The sequence below is a fragment of the Plectropomus leopardus genome, chromosome 16 (genome assembly GCF_026936395.1).
Source record: "Plectropomus leopardus strain MGB_pleo_1.0 chromosome 16, ASM2693639v1, whole genome shotgun sequence".
NCBI classification, from domain to species: Eukaryota; Metazoa; Chordata; class Actinopteri; order Perciformes; family Serranidae; genus Plectropomus; species Plectropomus leopardus.
Genome location: NC_142191.1, coordinates 21,053,531 through 21,077,490, shown reverse-complemented (window position 1 = coordinate 21,077,490; position 23,960 = coordinate 21,053,531). Strand labels below are relative to the sequence as shown.

Below are 23,960 nucleotides of genomic sequence, written 5' to 3'. Positions count from 1 at the left end.
GCTGCTGTGTCCCCCTGTGGAGCAGGAGCCTATTTTAACAAGGCAGACCTATTGTCTTTTCCCAAGAATGACCAGAGAATGTGGCAACTTCTTGGGTCACATAGTCTCCACTTGTGTGTGTGGGTTGGTGATTGAGGTGAGGCGTGGGACATGGCTGCGTCCCTGTCACTCACATCAATATGGGAACACATGCCATCAGAGCTAATTACCTGCCTGGAGCCCTCTAATGCCCCATGACAAGTAACCCACAGTGGGCTAACAGTAGTGCAGGGTGGCTGTGAGTGGGGAGGGAGTGTTGGACAGGACGGTGGTGTGAACAGTGACATTTAAAGTCAACTGTCAGTGGAGATGGCTCCAGATGTCTTTGTTAACGTCAATGCACAGAAAAATAAACACAAACATTTCAGTGGGATCCAGAACAACAAACGTTCTCACAGGAGTAAAATGTTTAACATATGCAACAAACATAAAGCAGCTATAGTCAATTTGCTCTGCTCAGGAGCCACTTTTGTAATTTGACAGAGGGCCAGGGGCTAGTCACATGTTTCTAAGATTTTAGAAAGTTTCTTGGATTTTGGGACATTTCTAAGATTTTAGGACATTGTAGGACTTCAGGGGGTTTCTTGGGTTTTAAGACATTTCTGTGATTTTTGGAAAATTCTAGGATTTCTCTCTACTGGCACTTTTGTTAATAAACAATCTCTATTTTGATGGTCTTTTGTGCACTATAACACCTTAAGTATATATATAAGTACATACACATTTCCCAGTCTGAATCAGCTTATTTGACTGTGACTTAGAGAACGGTTTGTGGGGGTCCCAAACAGCCACTCCTCGCCCGCTCTGTCTCTGTTTATTAGACCCCAAATTAGTGAAGAATTAATAAGTTTGCATGGTACCTCCAGCTTACCGCTGCAGACTGTTGCCGCGGGTGGCTAGCAGCAGCGCAAGGTCTAACCTTTGTAACAGCAGCAACAGAAAGTTTGCTGATCCTCCTGAAACTCAGCTCATATGCTCATCTGAACTACATCACCTCAGAGACGTTGACGTGATATGTATGAAATGGTTTGCAAAAGCATACATTGCCAACATTTTATTCTATAGCATTCTATTCGTGCTTTTCCAGACCTCATTGCCCAATTAGATACTGATAGATAGATTTAGACACTGTTTTCTCCTATTACACAACACTGATTGACCTGTTGGATCACAACATTATCTGCTTAATAATGCCAACAAATCTGTTAAAATCTACCCTTTTTTCAATCAGATCCACAGTAATTATTTCGTAGAATCATATTTTGACCTAATTTATATCTTGCCTAGCGGCTCATTAGATAAACAGTAGGCCTCCATATAGCATTTCCTTCACTCCAGTGTACGACTATGCTTCACTCTCATTGTCAGACCTCTGAGTGAAAGTATTATGTGTTGTGAACGTACAGTAATGCCTTAAGAATAAATCCATTGTGTTTTCTTTCCTCTGGACCTGCTGTAAAACCCAACACTTTGTTTAAACTGCACTGCCTTTATCTTTTTTGTAAGTGTATGAGTGAAGCTGTCGCAGCTGGACTCCAGCAGCACGGTGAGATAATTATGATAAGACGTGGCCGAGTTGTTCTACGAACAAACATGGCCACCAAGGCCAGAGGAAGGGAGGGACAATGGAGGCGAATTACTGGAGACTGGAGGTGTTGGCAGCCTGCTGTTACAGTTGAACTCTGACCTTTATGTTATTAAAATAACAGTTGTGAATGAAAATCTGTTTCTTTATTGCCTACATATCTGCTGCAAGTAGTTCTTGTATCCAATAAAAACCATCAGCATAACCATGAGATACAATATAGATATGACTTAATATTTTGCTCTGTAGTAACTGGACTATGGAGCATTGGTGCCCCGCCAGTTTGTAGTCTTTTTGTAGTGTGAGGCTATGGCACTTCATTTATTGGTCATTTTTAGATCTAAATATAGACACAGTGAGGCCAAACAACACTGATCCAAGAATAGAGACGCCTGTTGTTTTCATGAGGAAATTAATCATGCACCTTTATAAAATAAATAATTCAGGTTCTAAAAAATGAATGCAAAGAGACACAAAAATACCACAAAGAGATGCAAAAGGACAGCAAAGAGACACAAATTAACTCAAAAATGAGCAAAACAACCACAAAGAGACACAAAGTGCCCACAAAAAGACACCAAGCAACCCCAAGGATACCCAAAATGACCAGAGAGAGACTTTTGCATATCGCCTACTTATCCGTCCATGAATCAAGTGTTCTGTTCCATCTGTGCCTTTTTAATAATTTAATAAATATCATCATAACATGCTGACAAAAAAATATGCTCATGCGTTTCTAATCTTATTTATACACTAAATTTGAAAATTAGAAATAGTCCCTCTGATTAGAATAAAGTGAATATGCTTTTCATCTCTATCTTTTCGTTCCTAGATATAGAATAAAATGGAAATCATTTTTATTAATCCCGTGAGGGAAATTGGCTCAGAAAGGTGTTCAATTACACCTCTCGTATGTGATGACACATTTAATGTCAAGAGGAAGTGACAAATTGATTTAGTTAAGTTTAATCTCTTTTCTGTCCAATTTGGCAAGATTCTAGTCTCACATTTTAAAGCCAATATTTTCTATTGACAATTAACCACTATCATAAAGATATATTTTGACGAGTCTGTCAGTTGATGGAGGCTAAATGAGGACATATGCAGTGCTTTAAAAAAAAAAAAAAGTACATACAAACAATACAACAATACAATACAGTACATACAAAATGACATCGTTGTCTACTCTAGAAAGTTTTCAAAATAGACTAAGCAGCCCAAAAGCAATGCTTATGAAATTTAGTTTTTGTTTATTACATGTTTTACTCTATTAGCATTAAGATTGTGGCTTTTTTTAAAAAAACTAATAACAATGTACTTCGGCAAAGACAGTTACGTAACCACTTACTACTGAGCTATTTGCAAAGGCAAAAGTTATAGAGCTTCAACCACAAGCAGAAAATGAGATCGCCACTTTAAATTTACTCCCCTGGAGTGTAAAAACCTAAAACCTCTTTGTATTGTTATGATCCAATGAATGATTCAGCCTCACATTTTTTAAATAATGAAAAATCCTTCAGTGAATCGATCAAAATGAAATTGAGTTGACCCCCAGGCTGGGGTCAGGAGACCCAAATGTCGCTTTCGCCAAACTTAAGCAGCCGCTGTTTCTGGGGGAGGGACGGAGGAACTCGTGTCCCCTGATGGCTCACTCGAGGGTGACGGTTTGGAAAGTCCACTTTGACCTTTGACGTCGGGGCTTCAGGAGTGGACAGTCTCCAACCCCCCCACCACCCACCCTTTCAGAGGCTTGTCTCTGGCTGTTTGACCTTTCAAATGACCTCTGGACACTGTCCATGTCAGTCATGTTTTAGCTGTTGGGCTTTTAAGAGCAGACAGATCTGCAGCTAAATACCATCATCAGGTTTATCGTGGTTCAAACAAAAGACAAAGAGCCTGCACAGATTAGTTTTCTTTGTTTGATGCCGAGGTGCAGCTGCTCTCCGGTCATCGCAGAAGATTACAAGGGTGTCCATTAAAATGTAGGAGACAATGTCGAAAACACACAAAAATTGTGAATGCACCTAAAGCCTTGTCTCATGTTCTATGTTGCTAAGCAGCAAAAAGCGGGACAAAATTGTCAGTTGTACCAGTGTTTATGTTTGTTCCCAGAATTTAAAAAAGCACTTTAAAATCTGTATCCTACATTGGCTTTATAATTATTTAGTTGTTCCCAACCCTGAGGTCAGGACCCTCCAAAGGGTCCCAAGAAAAAACTCAGGGATAACAGTTTGATTAAGATTGGGAAAGAAAATCCTTTTTTTTCAAACAAATTGTGTATATTTTTTAAACTTAATCCCCTCACTGATTTTTCAGGCCTAAAAAAAAATCCTAAAAACAACTAAACAAACAGTGGTTTCTGTGCTCACAGGTCATGTCCCTTCTAAAGCCATTTTCTGTGACAAAGGGGGATCTATAAGTAAACACTGCTTTGTTTAAAGAGGTCACAAAACTCAAAAGTGTGCATGGGACTACATTATATTTTACAGAGCCACAGCGCCCTCTGAAGCCTAATCCCAGTATGGCGTTTAACACTGAGGGTGCATTAAAAGGTGCATGTAATGCTTTAACTGACTATGTAAATGAAAACAGGAAAGTTTCATCTTTGACTTTATCTATTTTTCATGTTAAAACATGATTCATGCCTTATCTCTGTCTTTGTCGCAGCACAACATAAAATGTTTACTTGGTCTCATATTTGGGCACACAATCTAATGAGCAGACACTCGCTTTGAGATGGATGATGTAAATAATTCGAGTAACAGATCATGTGTGACATCTCAGCTGTTCTCACGTTTTGCCCAACACAAACAAGTGCTAAAAATGTATTATAAAAATGTATTATTTAGAAATCTGCACTGTTGATTATATTTTCCCAAAATTCAGGGTTTCCACACATTTATATGGCAACATTTTCTTTCTTCTTCTATCACTTCTTGATGTCTTTTCAAAGATCAATTATTCTTGAATCTTACACTGCACTTGCTTTTAAAAATTAACCACCGTTTTTATATCTTTCTTTTGTGTTGTATTTTTTTTTTTAAAAAAAATATATTTTTCTAATTATCTTAACAGTTCATTCCTGTTTTATTGTGAATTTCTGTGTAAAGCACTTTTTAATTGATTGATTTAATTGATTGAAGTGCTAAACAAATAAACTTCATTATTATACGTTTTTTCTTGCCCCACTCGCCAGCCGTTGCTCCAACATATCAGATTCAAACTATATTCAAACATGATTTCAGATAGCGGGCGTACATGAAGACAGAGGAAACACCAGAACATGAAGAAGGTACCTGATGGTTAAAAAAATGCTGACGCATATCAAAGCTACATCAACACCTTTACAGACCAATACATTTGCCAGTATTTTACATCATGTGGGAGATTCTCCACAGTAGATTACTGTAACAATTTAACTACACACAACAAAATTCCATGTATTTTAAAAAACTTTCTATCATTATGACTAATTCCATGAATTTTCAAGGCCTAGAAAATGTGATTGTGAAATTCCAAGACTTTTCCAGGTTTTGGATGACCATGGGAACCCTGTTACCGTGGCCCTGAGGCCACAATTCAGAAAAGTTAGTGTTTTCTGAAATGTTGAAGTGTTTTGACCCTCAGGGACACCGTACCGTGTTCATAATGTCAGTGCATTTAAACAATTTGAAAAGTAGCTACACTCAAGCCAATAAGTTAGTGAAGCATTAGGTTAGTGACCATTAGTCTCAACACTTCTGTATATCATTTTCATATTCTGCAAGTTGATCCTTATTGTTGACACAATTAAAACAGGTCAAACTACATGAATGCAGGCAGATTAAGTAGAGACTAACGTTTTTAATGTGTGCATTAATCATCATAGAAGACAATGCTTCCTGGAGAAGAGAGCACATTTTTTAATAAGTGGAAGAAAGAGAAGAATCAAACAAAATATTTTTAATGCGCATACATATATTTTACATATTTTTCTGTCTCATGTAAAAGGTGGATATGCTATTGCATTATGACGACACAAATTACAGTGAAACCCCATTACTGTTTGCACACGGGAAGAAAAAAAAGACATGGAAACTGTACACTATATTCATTTTTTTGAATCTTCAGAAATGACAATTGCTAGATTTTAAAGTTATTCGCTTTTTAACATCTATATTGTACAAAAGAGTTTGATTACATTTGATAAATCAGTTCAAAGCTCTGATCTCAACAGAGCAGATTTTCATGAATCTTTTTGACAACCTTTGTCAGGAGGTTCTTGCCTGGACTGAACGACGCCACAATCTCTTCAACCTGTTGGATCCTACAAATACATGAGAATATTGAATATTACTGATTGTCAGCAGATTGCTAAATGTTGCATAAATCTTGACAATATCACTGTGCCAACTTGACACATTGTTGAAGAGCTCAAGATGCATTTCTCTCAAGAGAAGAAAATACTACCTTGCTTATTTGAAAATGTCCTAAGATCAGTGTCAAACTTACGTTGTGTTCCCGATCATGTTTCTGAAGCTCTGCACTTGGAGGACATAGAGGTGGTTGATCAAAGTGACGGAAAAGATCACCTCAAACTTGGAGAATGCCTTAAGACTGCTGAAGATGATGTGCACCCTAGAAGAGGAGAAGGATCATTTTTAATGTAGTAGTCTTTGATAAGATCTGTTTTTCAATTGAGGTTTTACAGATTTGATATCTTCAATGAATAAGTCAATATTTGAATGGAATAATTCAATGTCCACCTTCTTTGAGGCCAAAGTATCCCTAAAATCATATATTAGTGGCTTTTAATTTATAGCAGAGTTTGAAGCCACTTGGTCTGCTTCATAATTTTAAATTTTAATAATGGCTAATGTAATTATACAGTTACATTAAGAATGTGACAAATATTTAAAGTATCTTTCATAGGTGGTAATCTATTTTAGTTCTTACTGAGAGTCCAGACAGCTGATGTTGAGAATATCGAGCCTCAGACTGCCCCACATTTCCAGCAGACGTAACTCCTCTCCCAGCAGACGACAGCGACTCACCACCAGGCCCACGTCATGGAGCAGCTGCATGCAACAGGAGACAAAATACCTCAGCTGAAAGTTTCAGTCTAACTGTGATAATGATATTTCCATGGTGGAAAAAAACAAATTCGCGCGATATGAAAAGATATAGAAATATGAGCTCAGTATCGGCTATTTGCATCCTCAGAGTACAATATCGATAGATACAATACCTGGAATGAGTAACTTCAATATCATTCAAACTGGGTGCTATTTCCCCATGTTTTTGGGTCTAAGGGACTAATGGGATCAACAATTTTTAAAAACTGGTCTTACATAGAGCGAGAGTGCTGCAACTGACAACTTCAAAAGAGGCTGCAACATAACCACTCTGGGAATTGTGCACCGTCAGTTTACATCCAAAGTGCTTGTTTTTGCCACTGACAGGCTCAGACTGTTGTTTAAAGTGTCTGACAACATTACAGAGGATCATACAGATCCTCCTCCTGCTGGAACCAGCAGCCACACTTAATACTGAATCACTTTAAGCCCAGACACATTAAACCGACATCAAAGAACTAGAGGTGACAAAGGCCGACCGTTTTTGTTACCTGTGACTCAGCCAAAAAGTCGCACTTAGCACAAAGACTACAAATTCAACAAGCTCAATCAACCAAAAAAATAGCTGACAAGGTCTGATTAGTGGTAATGATGCAGGACACACTGCCAAAACTTAGGGCGACAGACGCTCACAGAGGAGTTACTGATGGCAAACCATTGGCTTGGTGTGTCAGGGCTCTTTAAAGAACTTTTAACAAGTCTGACCATTTACAAAATAAGCCAATAACATGTTGCTGCCTGTGTCCAGCTGTAAAAGAAAAAAATCATTTTTTTCACCCACCTTTGGAACATATCTGCTTGTTGGATACTTCTCCACCCAGTCTGTTTCTCCCTCGATGTAGTGAGAGAGCAGTTTGTGAACGAGGCAGGCGTGGCCTCGCGACTTCTCATCTAGACAGACCGTGAAATATTTGTTGTTGTTTAAACAAATGACCAGTAACGAGAATGTGCCCCGTGTTCAAACAATAACAATGGCAATCTAAATGTACCCTTATAAAAACCACAGTTACTGACTACTACCAAAGATTTAAGTAATATTAATTTGACACCTAAGGTACACAGACAGCAGAGATGAGAGACAGACATGAATTGAGAACCCCAAAAATGAAATGCATCACAGATTCTGACAGTTTATAGCAAATAATCACTCATCACAACATATAACTTTCTGTATTTTTTCTCACCATTAAGTTGGCGTTTGAATGAGATGTGTGATATTTTCCTCTCAGACTGATTATCAGCATCATTTCCTTCAAAAACAATAAAAAGGGAAACTATTATTCATGAGAAAACCATGGTGTGTAAATAAAGAAGAGAAGAAAAAAGAACTTGAGCTTTGCTGTAATAGGACACAAATCAGTCTGCAAAATCTCAGGTCACTGCAAAAAAAACCTCACCACTGGATTTTTCATACACCAACTGTAGATGCAGGGTCTCATGGAGGGAAGTGTAGAGGGTGCGATTATCTGTCTTCTCTCCAAATTTCCATTCATTCACCCTGAGGTAAGAAATGTACAAAAGGTTTTTACAGGCTTCCAACACATTTTCCTGGACAAAATTTCTCTTGCATAGCCCATGATAAAATTCCCATGACCATTCACGATGTATGAAGTGAACATCACTCAATCTCAAAAGTGCAGTACAATTTAAAAGTAGCAGCAGGGCATTGGTACGGAAACTTCTGGATTCACGGCTTAACATGTTGGATCACACTGTCATAACATAATTTTCGTTACTCAACTACATCAGAGTCAGACTGTATTCAAACATACTCTGCTGGCATGCAGAGACAATAACAGAGAAAACAGACTTTAAAATGGTAAAATATAAGTGGTTCAAGGTTCAGCTTAAGCAGCTCTTTGTAAATAAGCTCATACGTGTTCTAAAAGCAAGGCTTAAGATCTGAAAACCTTAAAATCAGAAACTGACATGTGCAGCATGGTGATGTGGCTCTCAAGGCTCGTCGTCTCAGATATCAGCCTGCTCAGTTTATTTGCATTCTGCTTCTTCTGCAACTCCAGTTCGGTTATTTGTCTGCGACAGGAACAAAGAACACAATGAGAAACTAAGAAAAAACCTTCTTTATTTATAGTAGTCCATCGTGAGAAGGATGCTTATTAATATACTCAACTCACCGCTCATTATCCGCCAAAGTCTCACTGACTTTGTGCATTTCTGGAAAACAAAAAAACAAAACAATATTTAATTTAGGCACCTAAAAAAAAAAAGAACAACCAAACAAATTAATAAATAGTTGAATAAGAAAATGATTCTGCAAGCAGGGCACCTACAGTTTAAGTCAACAGAGATTTAGGACTTTCTAAGACTTTTTTCGTGCCACTCGAAATGAAATTTAAGACCAATTTTACAAAAACTAAAATAAAAAAATGACTAAATACACAAACAAACGAACAAAAACACAAAATGACATATATTACTAAAGTTATGGAAGAATTTTGCCAAAAACATGATTTTCTGGTGACATTAATGTGAGAAGCATTCTGTAAATTATTATTTTACAAATTATAAAATCCCACATCCCATGTCTTTGCATTTTTGAGACTTTTGAAATATTGATTTAAGACATTTTAATACCAATTAAGGCATGAATTTTAGATTAATAAATTCAACTGCCTTTTAAGATTTCTTAAGGATCTGCAGCAACCCTGTACACATTACCTTCCTGAAGTGATTTCAGACTTGGTTTGTCTTCGAGGCCTTTTTCGTCAACTGCAGCGAGTTCTAAAAGAAGTGAAAAACAGCGTTACAGCTTTTTCACTTCCGCTCTGCACCGTCCCTTTATCAGCACGTCCACACTAGCACAGCCTCTTTTTGTACTTTTGAATAATTTGTCCATTTATACATATACGGTGACATTGTAAACTGGACAGCCATGAGACATTTTCCCACAGTAGGCATACCTGTTTCTACTTCATGAATACACTCGCCCAGACGTTTTATCATCTCATCTGCTTCCTCAATCGTTCCTCCCAACCTCTGTTGCTCCTCCTGAAAAGATGAAAAACATCACTTGCCTTCCATGTTCCCAAAAAATCCCTCCATGTTGTTATTGTGTATTTCTGGGTGAAGGCTCTTACCAGATTAGCCTGCACAAGATCTGAGTACAGGACCTCCTTCATTTCATGTGACTGCACTTTGCTCATCTTTCTGAAAAGGTTATTCCTCTCTTTTAGTTTTGCACCAAAAGATTTTAGCTGTGAATTCAAACAAACACAATGGGGAGGTTAAGAATAAAATCTTTTGCCCAATTAATACCTTTTTCTACTGCTACATCGACATATACGCTGTGTATATGTCGTAAAAGGCATCAGCCCAATCCAAAACATGATTCCCACATCTTTTAAACAAAATAACAAATATACTCCCTTTCACACTGTTCATGTGACACTGTAAACATGAACATGGTCATAGCAACAAAGGGGGAAACAAAATGCAGTTTGAAAAACACAGTAATCATCTAATACCTCTTTCTCTGAAGAATTTCTCACTTCTTCCCACAAAGGTCTGTTAACATCTTTCAGCGGTTTGTCAAGGTCCCGCATTCGCTCCTTCAACCTGAGAAAATGACAAAAGATTCCTGCGTTTGAGCTTCAGTTAACTAAAAGTTAACTCAAAACACTTTATTTAAACTTCTTAAAACAGTGTCTAAGTCGCTTCAGAAGTCACGTGGAAACAGACAACTTTACAGTTTTTCTCCCCCTAGTGTTTCAAAGCGGTATTATTGTTGCCTCCACCTAACCTGCACAAGGCTGCTGTCGCCCGATTTGCTTCTTGGCAAAAAACAGTAAGGACAGAAAATGTTTAAAGGTTGAAAACAGGCAATTCATTTATTTTATTAACTGATAAATGTTATTAACATTTGTTTATTCGCTGGCCCCTGGCCCCCTGTCATTTTGCAAAAGTTGCTCCTGGAGTAAAGCAACTTGAGTATCACTATTGTATGGCCATGACATTGTGCAATGCACATTTACTTCATAATGACAAGTTACAGCAAAAAACATGTCTAATTTCACTTTAAAGGGACCGGGCCTCATATGAAACATAAACACTTCTTGTGGAAAAAAAAAAAAAAAAACAAAAACCCAACACGAATTCATACAGCTAAATGTGAAGGTCTACTATATGTAACAATCTGAGGCATACATACCCCTCCACCTTTTCTGTGAGGTTCAGGACGTTTTGCTCATATACCATCTGCTTAGGACGGCTAATGTGCCTGTTTCTCAATAAATCCATTGGTGTGCAATCTGTGTCTGACAAAAGCTGCAAAAACAGAGTAAAATCTCACATCATTACATTTGACAATATATCACCATTATATATATACACATATATACAGTGTATATTTATTTATAAATGAAGATGAACCTACTCTGCCAGGAAGCACACTTTGCCGAGGATTGTGGATGACAAAGTCTATGTTGAAGAGTTTAAAGAACTCCAACACTGTAATGGTGCCATCATCAAGTTTCTGTAATCAAAGCATTGAATATAATTATTGACTAACAAGAAAAAATATTTCCCAGATTCCCAAAGATTTATTTATAAAATACGTCAGCAATATACCCGATGTACGTCACAGGTGTAGTCTTCAAGCTGGGATTCAAACAGGCTTTGTTTGAAAGCTGGGGGGAAAAAGAGGTTTGAATGAAAGTCTAGGGAAGCACAATAACATCAGGTAAGCATCGTCAAATAATAATGACACTCATGTGAATCCACAATAACTTACTTGATTCAAATGTAGCTTCACATCTGATGGTGGCAGTGTGACTGCTGTTGGAGTAATCTGTGGTCTGTGTCGTCATGTGTGGAGCTGTAGTGATGTTACTGTCACACTCCACAATGTCAGACAGTAATCCCTGGCAACAAATAAAATAAAGAAGGACAATCAAAAACAAATGAAGATTCTTTATGACAATAAACTATAATATACAGGTATACATAATGTTCTCATATCAAAGTCAGTATTCAAAATACTCAAACAAATGAAGAGAGACAAGTTACTATTATATACTGCATCATGCATTTTCAGAGCTCTGATCCTATGTGAACAAAAGTCGTGTCATACTCAACCTGCCAATCTGTTGCTACAAGTTTCACTTTTGAATACAAATCCTGTTTTCATTCACTAATCAGTTCAAATTACATCTACTATTTTGTTGTGCCCGACAACAATGGTATGTTTCAGTCTACCATTAACAAAGAAAAAAGATGTATATAAAAACACAGTTCCCACACATTTTCACCCATGAATTTTCAAAACAAGTGCATCAGTGACCCAAGACTGGATATTACTTATTCAGGCATCTATTCATGTATCACAATAATAATAATAAACAGTCTATAATTTAAACTACTCCAAAGCATTAAGAGTAAGAATTTACAGCATGTCTATGGTAAATAAAGCCCTCATCCATTATTTGACAAATCGCAGTTCTCTAATTTGACCTACCGTTTCACTGTCGGTGGCTGTGTCGGCGGACGTTTTCATTCTTTTCCCATCCTCGATATTATTTTCATCCTCTGGCAAAGGTCTCTTGTTTGCCTGAATAGCACTAATAAAGTCCTGCTGAAATATATCTTCCTCTAAATGCTCCTTCACGTTCAACTCCTGAGAAGCACTCCCTTCTTCAGTGGCTTTCTGTGGACTCACTATGTCCAGTGTCTCCGACATGTCTTCATAGCTGCCGAGTTCTTCATCGTAAATATCGCTCACATCATCGTCAAGGTTGCTGAGGTGACTGGTAACATTGACAGTGACTGTCTTAGTGGGTTCCCCCACAGAATTCACCTTCTTTGGATCTTCCGGCTTGCTTCTTTGGGGGAGTTTAGCCTTAAAGCTTCCCATTGAGAGTCTGGACATAAGTTGTTTAGTCTTCAGCTTAAAAGGAGATGTTGAAGTAGAGGTTTGTTCTCCTTGCATAAGACCCTGAGCTTGTGCATTCAGAATGTTTTCCAAACCCATTGTGGATTGAGGCTCTGTTACAGGTAGGGATTTGGTCTTGTCGTTGGAGTTTTTGTCTATGTCATGTTCTGGCTGAGGGAAAGACGCTGAGCAGCTGTCCATGGCATTATCATCAGGAGCTGTATTAATCATGTGGCTCAGTCGCCTTAATTTTGACTGAAGATCAGCTAAACTCTTTCGTCTAGACTTCTGTGAAGGTGCTGCATCAACATCATGGTCAACAACGCTGGATGGACTTTCAATCTGACGTGGTGAAGTTTGATCTCTCGGTTCAGGTTCCTTCCTGGTGTCATTTGAGTCAAGAGAATCGGGAAGGTTTGTGATTTCCACACCATCGTGGACAGATGATCCAAGTGCCTCATTTCTCGCTTGTGAGATCACTTCTGTTTTCCTCAAATGGTCTGATCTGGGGTGTAAGTCCTGTGTGGAAGAAAGATATTGAGGCGATTCGTTTGTGTATGTTGGTCCTAAAATGAGGCCTGTTTGAGCTGCAGTCATATCCATGCTTACATCGTCCTCTGGACTGTCTGTCATGGTTTTATGCTCTGGCTTTTTCAGGACAGCTGAGATTAAACCTGGAGTTTCTTTTTCAGTATCCACATCAGGCTTCTGTGCTGGAATTTGGTCCAGGATGCCATTTGCATCAACAGTTTCTTGAGGAGGCGGTGCAGCAGGAGCCACTGCTCTGGCAATCCCAGGATTAACCCAGGGGCCACTTGTCCGAGACAAGGAGTTTTTTAATCCTTGATCCAAAGCATGTGCTGATGAAGACTGGCTTCTATGCGGACGACGTGTCTTCTTTGCAGATAGAGGAAAACCCATATTTTCATGGGTGGATAAAATGTTAGAATCTTGGTGCGGAAGAAGCGAATCTGCTGAGTCAGTGGCAATATTTACAGTGAGGCATTGGGTCACTTCCATGGCTACATCATTTGCAGGAAACCTCATTGATGTTTCCCCACAAGCAGGTATAAAGCCCACATTTCGATGTGACTGTGGTTCAACATCCGTAGCAATGATTGCAGTGTGACTTCTTGTCACGTCCATAGCTGCATCAGTTGCACTGAACCTCATTGTTTTCTCACCACAAGCAGGTAATAAGTCCACATTTTGGTGTGACGGCAGTTGGAAATCTGTGGCAATGATTGCAGTGTGACTTCTTGTCACGTCCATAGCTGCATCATTGGAAGTAAACCTTACTGTTTTCTCTCCGCAAGCAGGTAAAAACTCCAAATTTTGGTGTGTCTGTGGTTCGATGTCGGTGGCAATGTTTACAGTGTGGCTTCTTGTCTCATCCATGGCTGCATCGTTTGCAGTGAATCTCACTGTTCTCTCTCCACAAGCAGGAAAAACATCTGCATTTTGGTGTGACTGCAATGGTAACTCAGTGGCGATGTTAACGGTGTGACTTCTGGTCACATCCATACAGGCATCGTCAGCAGTAAACCTCACAGTTTTCTCTCTGCAGTCGTCATCAGCGTCATACTTGATCTGAGGGAGACAGTCAGAAAATATATCAACTTTTATGAGGCACCATGTTAGCATTATTATTTCATAATTTAAACATTTTATCATTTCACTGCCAGTATCCATAAAAAGTTTGCTACCCCTTTCTAAAGGAAAGAAACTGGTACAATAACAGTGGTTCTTTATATGTTAACAAATGTACTTATTTAGGAGATGTGAATCAATATTACTTAGAGTCGGGTTATGTTAAAAAATAACCACACTGTACGATGACACAATATTTAAAGATGTCATCACTGTTTGAGCATAGACTGTATAATGGACAGCTCTCCAAAACTGAGGCCAAAACATTTCGATACTGGATGCAGTTTAGGTCATACAATCGTCCCCCTCAGTGTTTGCAGATGGGACATGGGCCAAACTAAAAATGTCATAGCACATGTTAAATTAATTTCTTCCCAGGGTTGGTTTCTGTGATTTTAGGTAGTTCTTATCGCTTTGCTGTGGTCAAGTGTTTGTTTCTTGGTGACTTTGGTTTTAATTAGTTATTTGACACTATGAAAAAGGGCGCTGATGTCATGATTGACAGCTGTGCGTGCCAATCGGTGTGCCCGTGATAAATGATGCTGCTTGCAATTGGTCTGGTGGGTGTATGGGTGAGAACTCAACACCGCAGAGAGTGCTACTGCACAGACACTGGATCCAAATGATTTTACCACTGAAAAATGGTGACGGCCGTATCATGAATATTTCTGCTTCATTTTTGTTCATCAAATCCAACTTGGCAGAAATATTTCGGAGTTCAATACAGCCCTACATTACACAAATTATTCATAAGTTCTTAGTGCAACAAAAATGATTAGTGTAGCCTCAATGACAGTCAGGGCAAGCAGGCGGTGTAGTGATTCGTTTAGAAAACTAATATGTAAAGGATCAAAGTACGCAAAGGTTTAAGCTCACCTGATGTCTTTGCCCCTTTGTCTTTACAGATGCCATCACTAAGGTTTCCAAACCTAAATGTGGAGATGGGATACAAAGAAATTCAAACATATAGAAAAACAGCTATCAGAGCCAAATTCCAATATTTAAACATTTAACTGAATTACATTCAGTATGTGTTCTTTGTTGGCTTGTTCTCACAGGTTTAACTCTAGATATTTGGTCTACAGTTAGGTCAAAACATTTGATGGTTTGGTGTTTCCGTACCTTTATGATTAGATGATCCCAGTGCTCCATTGCGCGTCTGTTGTGAAGTCATCTCTGCGTTCTTTAAACCAACACTTTGGGGATACATGTCTTGTGAGGGGAAAAGACAATGAAGATTATCTGTGACTCCTAAAATGCGGCCTGTGTGAGCTTCAGTCATGTCCATGCCTACATCATCTTCTCGACAGACTGAACTTCCATTCAAAGAGTTTCCAATGTTAGAGGTTTGTGCAGCTGCAAGCGTGATTCCTGCAGTCACCGGAGCAACACTGAGGCCACTTGGTTTTGAGATGCTCGTGTTAAATCGTGGATCCAAACTATGTGCCGATGAAGGTCTGATTCCAGGCAGAGGACACGTGTCACCTTCTTGTTTCTTCCCAGGACAAGCTGAATCTGACACTAAATTACTAGCAATATTTACAGTGAGGCACTGGGTCATATCCATGGCTGCATCATTTGCAGTGAACCTCACAGTTTTCTCTCCACATGTAGGTAAGAAGTCCAGATTTTGTTGGGACTGCAGTTTGAGATCAGTGACGATGTTCACAGTGTGACTCCGTGTCACATCCATACAGGCATCGTCTGCAGAAAACCTCACAGTTTTCTCTCTGCAGTCGTCTTCAGCATCAAACTTGACCTGAAAGAAAAAAATAAATAAATAAATTAAAAAAAAATAAATAAAAAAAATATATATATATATATATATATATATATATATATATATATATATAATTATTAAATAATATATATATAATTATTAAATAATTCTTGTTTTTACATTTTACTAATTTAGAACCAGCATTAAAAGAAAGAATGTCAATTTCAGTGACTGACTGAATGATTAGATTTTTGTGGTACAATAACCATCTCAGAAAATACCACTATACAATTATTGTTATTAACATTGTCATTATTATTTACAGTTATCCTTCAGGAAATACGAACAAACGTTTTTTCTTTTTTTTAGGTTAAAAAAAATGCTTTATTTTAATTGAAATTTTAAAACTACTTTTACTTTTTAATGGAAGTATGTGTAAAAAGTCTGACACAGAGTTGAAAAGGAAAGGAGTTTTGTGTGCGGGCAGGTGAGATTCTCCTTATGGTTGTATTTTTTCCCCGATATAACAGATCAGCAAATATAGATGGTATGATAACCGACAATTTTAATACCATGGAATACAGTTTCATGGCATACCAATGCAACCCTACTGCACCATTCTCAAATTTCACAAATTAATTTATTTTGATCAATATGTAATAGCACAGTACAGACCACATGCAGCTCTAAAAATGCAACTTAAAATTTTAAACACATGATTACACAGCGACAAACCACATGTTACACACACACACACACACATCTCGACAAAAGTGGATCATTATTCTCACCTGATTTCTTTGCACCTTTGTCTTCAAAGACTGTTTCAATGAGGCTTCCATACCTAATGTGGAGATAGTGGATTAAATAAAAAGCAAATTAGTAAAAGCAAATACATTCCTAATTTCCCCCATTAAAAAAAACCTGTCAAGTTTATTTGTCATATAATCATATAAGATACAATTCCAGTCATTAAGGCACATCTGAAGAACTGAAGTTGTTATAAAATACAGAATTTTAAATCTATACATCATCACTCACATTACGAAAAATTAAAAAGTTTTGTTTCATATGCTCATTTTCATTTTAATGTCTTGTTTTGTTTTGTTTTTTTTCTTCATTGATTATTTGGTTTAAATTTGGGTTAAAAAAAAAAAAAAGAGGACATTTTTTGGCCTCCATACCTGTGCGGTTAGATGATCCCAGCACTTCGCTGTTCTTCTGTCCGGAAGTCATATCTTGTTTGTTTAGACTCTCACTCTGCGGGTACATATCTTGTGTGGGAAAAAGAAACTGGAAAGGATCATCTGAACCAGTGGATCCTGCGATACGGCCCGTCTGAGCTTCAGTCATATCCATGCTGACGTCATTTTCAGGACAGATTGCACCTCCATTTAATGATTCTCCATAGCTCCTGCTTGTGTTCAGTGACCGTTTTTCTTTACCAACATCACTTTTAATCTGGGACAGGGAGCTGTTTGTGTTGACAGTTTCCTTCGAGGACGCTGCAGTAGGAGGATTACCACTGGAAGCACCAGGTTTAAAGAGACTTGAAAGGAAGTCTTGAAATTCTGGATCTAAACCATTAGCTGAGGAACTAGGTACACCACAAGTGTCACGTTTCCTCTCCTGAAGCATTGCTGCAGTTGAAGCATTGTCCATTTTTCCACGAGTAAGAAAAATGCTTTGGTTTGGAGGAGCCGATGAACCACTGGCAATGTTTACCGTGTGACTCTGAGTCATATCCATAAACTCATCACCTGCACTGAACATTATGGTTTTCTCTCTGCATTCATCTTTTGGATCAAAGTTGACCTGCAGAGGAAAAGACATTAAAAAGCATTAAGACAGAAAATTAAAAAGTATACTGATGCATGTTTTAACAGCAACTCATATAGACTTAAATTAACCATTTCTCGAAACCAGTGGTGGAGGAAGTGTTTATATCTTTTGCTTAAATAAAAGTAGTGACACTACAGTGTTAAAATACCCTTTCAAAAGTAGAAACCCTGCATTCAAAATCGTACTCAGTAAAAGTACAGAAGCATTAGCATCAAAATATACTTAAATTGCTGAAAATAACTCTGAGTAATAGTACTCATTATGCAGAATGGCCCATTTTTAGATTAATGTGTTTGATTCTGAATCATAATAGTTTATGCATTAATGTGTATATCACTTAAATGCAGTAGCTGGTAAGGGTGGATCTCAATGCAGTTACTTTATATCCTGCTGACTAGCTTAATTTATAATGACGCATGATAACTTATCAGTCAATTTATATTTTGTAATAATAATCTGATTTTGCTATTACCAAATGAATGTTGTAAAGCAACAGCAAAGCCTCTGAAATGCAGTGGAATAAAAGAATAAAATAACACAAAATGAAATTACCCAAGCAAAGTCTACTAAAATTGTATTTAAGTAGTTTCTGAGTAAATTCCATACTTGTATGTATCCTACCACTGCCCAAAACCTAGCATACTATTTACACGTCATACTCATGTCCATATCCATGCAGTCATTACTTTTAGTTAATGTCGTTACAGCATAAAAGATTCTTCTTACAGCAAAGAAAACTTATCATAAAACTCACCTTGTGTCTTTGATGAGAAGCATGTAGAGGGGGATTCTTCAAGGATGTCATACCTAAATTTGAAAATGTACCAAGATGCAATTCAAACTGTATTCAATTATGAATTGTAAAATATTACAAACATTCCCAAAACACACAAGATCTCATGTATTAAAAGCATAGTTTGATTTTTTTTTTTAAAGTAGGGTAACTGTTTGAGGTACTTTTCCATAATCAGTGTATTTTCTACAGTAGAAGGTCTGGGGAAAAAAGAAAAAAGCTATTGTTACAAAATTATTGTAATTATCAAGCTTTTTTAGGTCTTTTTTGTTTGATTTTTTTTAATACAAAAGTTTTAGGTAATTGTCTTGGCCTTTTGACTATTTTTTTGTCCATTTCTTTTTTTCTTGGTGAAATGTTTAAGCAGTTTTCTTGTATTTTTACCTAATTGTCTTTTTTCATTGCTTATCGCCTTTTTCCCCATCATCTGCATAGGCCAGTTTGCATAGGACAGCTTAACCTTGTGCCAGACTGCCCTCTCCAACTGCGTACTGAAGCTGCTATCAATGCTCTCTCAAAAGCCACCAGACTCCTTTGACAAAAAATGGTCCTCGCAGAACACGAGAACTGCCTATCACTGCCTTAATCGGTTAGTTTGTTTGTAATTATTCTATTTCTGTTTTTAAAAAAATGAGTTTCAATTGACCAAAGTTACACAATAACACAACAAACTTCCACCTACTGTAGATAATACACTGACTATGGATAAGTACCTTATACAACCTTAAAAAAAAACCCCTCCCTTTAAGTCAAAGCAAGAAATATATTAGTGCTGAAACATTTAGCTCATTAAACAGTTAGTAAGTTGTTGTAAATTTAATACCTTTAGGGTTGAATGACACTTGTGTTTTACTGCTCTGCTGTTGTTTGGTCTTCTCTGTTGTCTGCAGTACTCTGTTATCAAGGCGAGAGTACATTTCTTGTGTGGGAATGAGACACTGAAAGACGTCATCATCATCAGCGAATGCCTGAATGTGGCCTGTATGAGCTTCAGTCATATCCATGCTTAAATCATCTTTTGGACAGAGTGCACTTCCAAAAGATAATTCACCAATCTTCCTGGATGTGTTAAGTGATCTCTCCATCACAGCTGGAACAGAAGTTGGAGCCTGATTTTCTTTATCCACATCAGTCCTTTGTGTTTTAATTTGGGCCAGTGTGCCGTTTGTTTCTTCTGAGGACTCTCCAGCAGGAGGCGTCATCTTAGTGATTACAGGGTTAACGCTAGAGCCACTGGGTTTAGAGAGACTTGCAAGAAAGTTTTCAAACCCAGGATCCAAAGAAGGCACACATGAGGATATGTTTCTCTTCTCTGCACTTAAATCCATGTTTCTGCTGGTGGGTAGTGATGCAGACATATCTGCAAGTAAGTCTGCATCACTGGCGATGTTTATAGTGTGACAGTGGGTCATGTCCATGAACGCATCATCTGTTGAAAACATCACTGTTTTCTCTCCAAAGTCACCCTCAGTGTCAAAGGTCACCTGGTGCAGATAAGTAGCTTTATGTTAATGAACGGTTACTAAATATCAAGATTTACATCAAAATCTCTATTATGATGCATTATAGTAATACAGTAAATAAAATCCTAGCAAAGCATTTTAACAGTTTTATGGTGGTAAGAAACACATTAGTCCATAGCGAGTTAAAGCTCACCTTATCCTTCTGTTGAGAAGCATGCAGAGGAGCATTCAATAGGGTTTCCATTCCTAAATTTGAAGACTTGAAATTAGTAAGTCATTTTACACTCTATCACAGGGGTGTCAAACTGTTAGTAGGCCACATACAGCCCAATTTGATTTCAAGTGGGCTTTACCACTAAAACCATTACATAATAACCTATAAATAACAACCCCCCCCTTAGTGTAAAGAGGTACATTCAGAAGTCGTTAATCCATTTACAAAACAGAAGATGAACAGCCTGAGATGTCGTCAAAAATAATTGCAATTTCAACAGAATTAATTAAGACTTTTTAAATTCCACTCTGAATTAATTTTGGGACCAATTTTCTAGTAATCAATATTAAAGAAGAACAACTTCATTTATACAAATGTTTACTGTAACATAAAAAACATGACTTTTTTTTTTTGGTCCAGTGAAAAAGTAATCTACATCAAATGTTGGAGAAAACAAAACAAAACAAAACCACAAAAAAAGAGGAGTGGAACACATGGACAACAATGAACATATTATTACATTAAGAAACTGAATTAAAATTATTATTAATTATTTTTAGATTTTACAATGCAGAAACATCAGGAAAAAAAATCTGAGACCTAGCACCTGTTAGTCTGCACAAGTGACTCAATACTAGGTATGCAAAGTGATCCAGTGGGCTGGATTGACTCTTTGGCGGCTTGGTTCAGGACCACAGGCCGTATGTTTGACACCCCTGCTCTAAAAGATGATACGAGCATTTGGTAATAGTTTGAACTGAAAAGTGAATATATCTACCTGTAATTCGTTGAAGCCCATCTTCAGTGACTGCCAGCTGGACCCTTAAAAACATTCAGTATATATGTTGTTAATAGAGAATATTTTGACTGGTTTAAAGGAGACAGTAAAGCAAAGATTAGCACCTTAAATTGAGGTTCTGTCAACAGCTGAATATGTAAAGCTTGAAAGGACTGGGTCACCTTACCTATTCTGTGTGGCTGCTGCCGCTGTGAAAGAACACGTGGTAAATATTACAAGGCTGCTTAAAAAAATAATAATAAAAAAAATCAACACATATTTAAACATAAATGACAGGCTTACTTGTTGTCATTAAGTCTTGCAAAGGACTTCGGGCATTTTTTACATCCCTGTAAAGATAAAATATAAATTAGGTTAAAATGTCAGTGCTCTTCTTGGAAAATTAAGCCTGACTTTTAATTTGCCCTAATGTCTCACTTTGTAAATACGAGAACATCATCAGCAGGGGCAAAACTGACTCTTCTTGAAATCCTCTTTTCCACTGGTTTGATACACTCCACCTTAGTGAAAATATAAATTATATAAAGTAAAATACAAAACCATAAACAAAGTTAGAAACACTCCATTTTGTGATCGCTAGAGTGAGATTTATGTGAAAAATGTGTTTTACCACATTCTCCTGTTGCTCTGGGTCAGGGAATCTGACTGATCTGCGAGGTGCTTTTAAAATCTGAAAAAAAAGAAAAAATGCAGATTATATGGTTTAGGTCAAAAATTTGTTCTAAAAAATTAAAAGTGTATATACTTTGCCCAAAAATGATTTGTAGCACTGACCGAAGAAATGCGCCGCTTGGAGAATCCACTACCTTCACTGGAACACAGAATATTAAACAGTATTTAGCTCTGGTGTATGTGAATGTGGGGTGATTACTTGATGTAAAATGGCCCATGGGTAATGTGTAGTCCGTTGCTTTGGAGGCACCGACACAAGGCACAGTTGACTGTTTTTTCACAATAACATAATGTTCACTCACTCATTCCTGGCAGGATCCAGAGGCTCCATTTTCAGCTATAAACAAATGAAAACAATGTTTGATATGGTATATCACAGATTCTGCAGTATATGATTAGAATTAAGTTTATAAGACATGTGCACATATACGCAACATCTGTCTGAAATTCTTTATCTTTAGCTAAAGCTTTAAATGAGCAACCAAATTAGCAGGTAGAACAGTATTATTTTCCAAATAAGCTTGCTTATTGATAAGTAAGAAAAATGAAATAGCATTGATGGCATGAAAACAGTCATCAATTGAAGTTAACTTCAAATGTTTTTTTTTTTTTTGGGGGGGGGGGGGTTCATCACAATAAACAAACATTTACTTTGGGGTAATCTATATCTAAACAGTAACTGATGCTATCAACACAGAGCTGAAATGATCAACGAATGACATTAGCTGGATATGGAGATCCACTTTCAGTTCTAACTAAATGTTTCATATGTTAACAAGCGTCGATTTTTGTAGTTCAGGGGTATCACACTGATGTGGGAAAGGGTCCAGGTTTTTTTTCTAACCAAAATCTATTCAAAATCAGTTGTGTTGAAATGTGTTCCCCCATTGAATAGTGTATCTCACCTGCTAATGCAAGTGCCTCCCTCTGTGGTTAGGGACTGTTTGTTAATAATGAGGAGGGAAGGGGTGGTACAGAACTTTTATTTTGGCTTAGGTGAAGGACATAAAACTTTGAAATGGTATGTTTTGTATTTATTTCAAATAACCTCTCAACCCCACAAGCAGTTTTGGAAGGCATACATTCTTTAAAAATCTGCAAAATCACATTTATCATAGCCAGAAACTCTGATGGTCCTTTAACACACCATTAGGGATGATTTGCATTTTGCCTAAGAAATTCGCTGTTTGTTTTGATTATAAGCATGGGCTGTATATACATTTCTTTATGTACAGTCTAGGGTTATAACTATCCCTTGTGCTGTTTACTCGGTACATTGGCTGTAATACTACCAGGTGGAGATGAAAACAAACATGTAATTCATGGTCGAGGGAGGCTGATAGATTAGGAGAAGACATTTATAGCCTCTGGGAGGGTCAAGATTTAAAAAATAAATAAATAAATAAATAAAGTTTTGTTTTTTTTTTTAAAAAAAAAAGGAAATACAAAATCAAAAAACAAAATCACTCCCAGGCAGCCCCTCTCCTCTGATAAATAAAATACAGTCCCCAGAGGGTTGGAGTAATGTTTAAGGAGGGTTGGAGTAATATCGACCTGGAAACAGTCTTCAGCTCAACACTGTCCATATTTATGTTACGCGTAATGGCAAAGATATGACATTAGCTGGATATGGAGTTCCCCTTTGTCAACAAAACACCGTTTCTCCCAAATCTTTCATGGGTCCCAGTTTCTCGTCGTTCATTGCAGAAAATAAACCAGTAACATCGCTGGCCTCGCTGGCACACAACATCCTTCAGTGCTCTCATCTTCAGGGCTAACGTTAGTGTTAGCTGACCATTCACAGTATCAACAAGAAACACAAACCAAATAAACATTATAGCGCATACCTTGTGTGTTATGAGCCAATTCCTCGTGTTTTATAACGCCAGCGATCGTATTATTGCTTTTTAACTACCTTAAAATACTTTACATGTCGTTTATTTTTACCTCCAGCTAACGTCAACGAGCCTCGACCTGCTAACGTCTTCAGTTTTGAATTTAGCCGCCTTCACGCATGCGCAGTGGACTATTTCTTTGTATGTGGGTCTACTGTCTCGATTTCGCTGCTTATTTCGTTTAATGCAGCAAAATTAAACGAAAAAAATATATGATTGCATGTAATGCTTGGTCTGTATTAACCAATAAATACAAACTTTCTGACGACCAAAAGTAGAAAAGTAGC

General features: G+C 37.5%; 1 protein-coding gene across 1 annotated transcript; it reads right to left on the bottom strand.

Moving 5' to 3' along the window:
* Positions 1 to 5,551: 5,551 nt before the first annotated feature.
* Positions 5,552 to 23,871, bottom strand: knl1 (kinetochore scaffold 1). Its single transcript, XM_042504029.2, has 32 exons — positions 23,626 to 23,871; positions 22,081 to 22,115; positions 21,881 to 21,917; positions 21,717 to 21,776; positions 21,524 to 21,606; positions 21,389 to 21,435; positions 21,273 to 21,294; positions 21,086 to 21,129; positions 20,287 to 20,339; positions 19,454 to 20,114; positions 18,592 to 18,644; positions 17,180 to 17,810; positions 16,787 to 16,839; positions 15,398 to 16,034; positions 15,152 to 15,204; positions 12,212 to 14,215; positions 11,489 to 11,618; positions 11,326 to 11,384; positions 11,132 to 11,230; positions 10,907 to 11,022; positions 10,224 to 10,314; positions 9,837 to 9,953; positions 9,660 to 9,747; positions 9,418 to 9,480; positions 8,874 to 8,913; positions 8,668 to 8,772; positions 8,136 to 8,236; positions 7,923 to 7,988; positions 7,520 to 7,629; positions 6,560 to 6,681; positions 6,116 to 6,241; positions 5,552 to 5,930 (listed from the first exon to the last, which is right to left on the bottom strand). The coding sequence occupies exons 2-32, from the start codon at positions 22,107 to 22,109 to the stop codon at positions 5,834 to 5,836; spliced, it is 5,997 nt and encodes a 1,998-aa protein (XP_042359963.2). The 5' UTR covers positions 22,110 to 22,115; positions 23,626 to 23,871; the 3' UTR covers positions 5,552 to 5,833.
* Positions 23,872 to 23,960: the final 89 nt, after the last annotated feature.